This window comes from Mus pahari, chromosome 11 (genome assembly GCF_900095145.1).
Source record: "Mus pahari chromosome 11, PAHARI_EIJ_v1.1, whole genome shotgun sequence".
Lineage (NCBI taxonomy): Eukaryota > Metazoa > Chordata > Mammalia > Rodentia > Muridae > Mus > Mus pahari.
In genome coordinates, this window is record NC_034600.1 from 7,807,728 (window position 1) to 7,811,406 (window position 3,679).

Here is a 3,679-nt window from a genome sequence, read left to right on the forward strand (position 1 = left end):
TGTTACACAGATAAATCCCATCTTAAAACAAAAACAAAAACAAAACGGAAAAGAAACACAATCTCAGCAATTTTGGTGAGCCAGTACAATGAGCCCTTTGTCAGACATTTCTAAGAATTTAACAACTGCACTAGCAGAGCACTAAACCAAGTATCAGACCCTTCTAAGTTTGGAAGTCCATAGACTCCAGAAAGTTACCCAGAGATAACTACCAGCCTGCTTAGGTTTGCAGCCAGATTGACAAGCAGATGTGGGCGGATGGTCCAGATGGGGCTACCATATTGATTCAAGTACTCTTGCTGAACCGAAACCAGATGACTATCAAAGTGTTGGGCAAATTTCTATTCCTATACTATTCCTATTTCTATGCTGCACTGGTTAGTGCTCCTCTGAATCTCATAGTTACATTTGGCTTTTAAATGCCCCTTATTTTAGCAGAGCAATCACTCAGACATGATGAATTTTTTGTATTTATCCTAGATGCTTTTTTTTTTTTTTTTAAATTAAACACCTCTTAACTAGGAGAGATCTTGATGTTATTAAAGCAATAGGGCAACATAAAGGAGAACCCAATGTCTAACAGTTTTATATTCTAGGTGAAACATTAATTTAGTCTGTAGTAGCTTTTGTTCCCTTTTAAGAGCACTACAGTCTTTAAAAGACAACTAGTAAGAAGCTATATGGTGATTTTTAAAACATATTGATTTTAGTTATATGAATTTTACTGGAATCCAGAATTACCCATTCTTCATAATAATAAAAAAATGTATGTATGCAAAAGCTTAGGTCACATGACTAAACAGCGACATTTCCTGGAGTGGATATACTTCCTGTACTCTGCCAGCTGCTTCAGGTACATGTTTGACGGCCATCTGTGCTTTTCAACAAAACTTCGTTCTTCCACTAAAGTTTTAAGAGAAAAAAGTTAATTGCATATACTTTATTTTTTGACAAGATGAAATACCAACAATTAATTTCCTTTATGACAGAGGAGCTCAGAGTCCTTATATTCGAGTCCTTCCCATAGCTTTCCATAATCACTTAATAGAATATCAGTAAAAGGCCATCAGGACTTATGCTATCACATCATTAACATTGACATATACTCTTCCACCAGTAGCATTTGACTGTTATCCTTTTCTTTTTCAATAAAACTTCTGCTTTTACTCTAGATAACAAATTTACCTTTTCTTTGTGGATAACTCTACCATTCACAGTCTATAAAATCTCCCAGACTTTAGTTCCCATCCAGTCACAGCCACCAGTTAATCTACTCATTATTCTTGTTACTCTAGAGTCTGTCACACTGTAACTTGTTGTTACTTCCTGCGCTCCAGAGTCTGCCAATCCATAACTTGGTGTTACTTCCTGTGTTCCCGTTAGCAACACTGTAACTTCCAGGCTTGCTCCTCCAGCCTCCCCTTAGGCTGTACACTCTGGACCCACTTTAATAGGAACCAGGGTTTCAGCTGAGGCCCTTAACTCAAGCTTAGCTCCATTAGAGTCGACCAATCTGTGACTAGATTCGACTTCACTAGCTTCCCATGTCCTGTAAAGTTGCCTGCATTGACTGGAGGGGCTTCTACCAAAGCTCATCAGACAACGCTTATGAATTCCACTGTTAAGGTCCCAAGCTTCATCCTGCCTCTGACACACCTGGTACTTTAAACATTTAAGGGTTTGGGGATCCCTCCCTTCTGTTTGCACTTGGATTTCATTATGCTTAGTCAGGCTGACTTCTCCACCTGCTCTTTAACTTCCCAGCATGTGGATTAGCAAGGCCCTGATTACAGGATCAAAATGACAGGAAACAAGCTGCTTCCTCAGGGAAATCAGTTGTCTTGGTCTCCTGAGGAGGCAAAAAAGAGAGAGGTAGCCTTTTAAAGAAAGAGCTCCGAACTGGGTGTGGTGGTGCACACCTTTAATCCCAGCACTTTCAGGTAGAGGCAGATGGATCTAGGCCAGCCTGGTCTACACAGTTAATTCCAGAACAGCCAGGACTACAGAATAAGACCTTGCCTCAAAACAACAACAAAAAAAACAACAAAGGAAAGAAGGAAAGAAAGATGGAAGGAAGGAAGGAAGGAAGGAAGGAAGGAAGTCAGAATTCCAGAAAAAAAAAAAGATAGCAGATTACTTCTGGTGGCTAGTAAAAACAGGCACCAAACATTCACTCTGTACAACATAACCCAATACTTAGCTAAATTAAACCAATTGTGAGAAAAAGAACTCCATCAACAGCTAGGATCAGCTTTTCCCGTGTGTTGCTGTATGTCTTCTTACAAATCCAGTGTACACAAATCTAAGTGGGGGATGAGCTACTTAGCTGGGTTGGAAGGCTTGCCAGGGCTGGAGATCCTTTCCATCTTAGCTTTCTGATTTCTAAACAACTTTACACACAAAAAATTCTCACCAGAAATTTGGGAGACAGAGGCAGGAAGGTAAGAAGTTCAAAACTAGTCTTGGCTCTAAAGCCCAGTGTGAGGCAGCCCAAGAAACACACTCCCTGTTTCTAAGAAGAGAAAAATAGGAAAATAGAGTGCTGTGAAGAGAAGCAATTAATAGGTTTCCAGTAATAAGTGGGGTGCTGCTAAAGCTGAAATGAACAGTCCGAGAAGGGTTGACAGGAACTTCCAAGTCCTAGGCAGATGGCCAGGGGACCAGGCGGAAGGCCATCAAGAGGAGGATCCCCTTTGTGGGCAGCCACTGCCTAACAACCAGGAAGGGAAACCAAGACTTTCCTCTGGAGATTTTAAATGCTAGTACTATATTAAAAAGTTTTTTAAATGGTGACGTCACTGATGCCATAGGTTGCCAGTTCATAATTACAGAATTATCATATTTCATAATTCTGTTATCCAGAGGGCCATTTCCTCTGCTAGGGAGAATCATACCATAGATACTAAAGATGTGACCTTTCAGATTTCTTTCAGTTCCCACCCAAGTAAGGTACTGACCCCTGCCACAGCATCCGGGTCTTCCACAGCTCCTGAGAGGATGCCCTGCGTCTCTGATTTGCACATTTTATAGGCAATTCCATAAGCAATAGCTATTGACACAAATAACAGAAATGATGTAGGTAATGTCTTTCTCCGGAGGCTGTAATTACACCCCATGGAGATCTAGGAGTGGTTAGAAAATAATCTCCTTCTTTTACAATGGAAGTGGCCTAGTGTGTCACAGTTGTAGTAGCTTTAGAGTCAGAATGAGGTTGTTAATGTCTTAAGAGAACAGCCTTGTTCTCCTCAGCGCACTGCTTGTACCTGTAGCAAGCAGAGCACACCTTATCTTTATAAACCCAGCTTTTTTTTTTTTCTTTGCAAAATGCAGAGAGTGAATGTTATCTGCCCTTTGCTTTGCTTTGATTATATTACACTACTGTCTTACCACCTGAGTGCTGAGCTAGTGGACAGGCTGACAACAGGCGCACAATTTTGTTAACGGGCTGAATATATCAAAAGCCAATGGTAAGAATCTGGATCCCGTGTTTCTGTGAGAGTATGTAGAGCAGAAAGAGGCCAAGAGAGTTTTCAGGTTCTGTGTGTCACCACTAAGACATAATACAGACAACGAGGGCACTCTGAAGCGGTGGGGAGCCCAGAGCTCTGGAGTCTGCTGTTCCATTCTCTTTCCCTCTACTAGTCCTGTTCACCACCCCCCCACCCCCCACCCCCCCACC

General features: G+C 41.4%; 1 protein-coding gene across 2 annotated transcripts in view; it reads right to left on the reverse strand.

Moving 5' to 3' along the window:
* Nucleotides 1-480: 480 nt before the first annotated feature.
* Nucleotides 481-3,679, reverse strand: part of Rhobtb3 (Rho related BTB domain containing 3) — a 124,056-nt gene continuing 120,857 nt past the window's right edge. The window contains exons 13-14 of one of the 2 annotated variants that reach the window (XM_029543920.1): nucleotides 2,958-3,049; nucleotides 481-903 (exon numbers count right to left, since the gene is read on the reverse strand). In XM_029543920.1, coding sequence (XP_029399780.1) covers nucleotides 850-903; nucleotides 2,958-3,049 — 146 coding nt within the window. In that variant the 3' untranslated portion in view covers nucleotides 481-849. The remainder of the gene's footprint in view (nucleotides 904-2,957; nucleotides 3,050-3,679) is intronic. The other variant, XM_029543921.1, reaches the window with a different exon arrangement.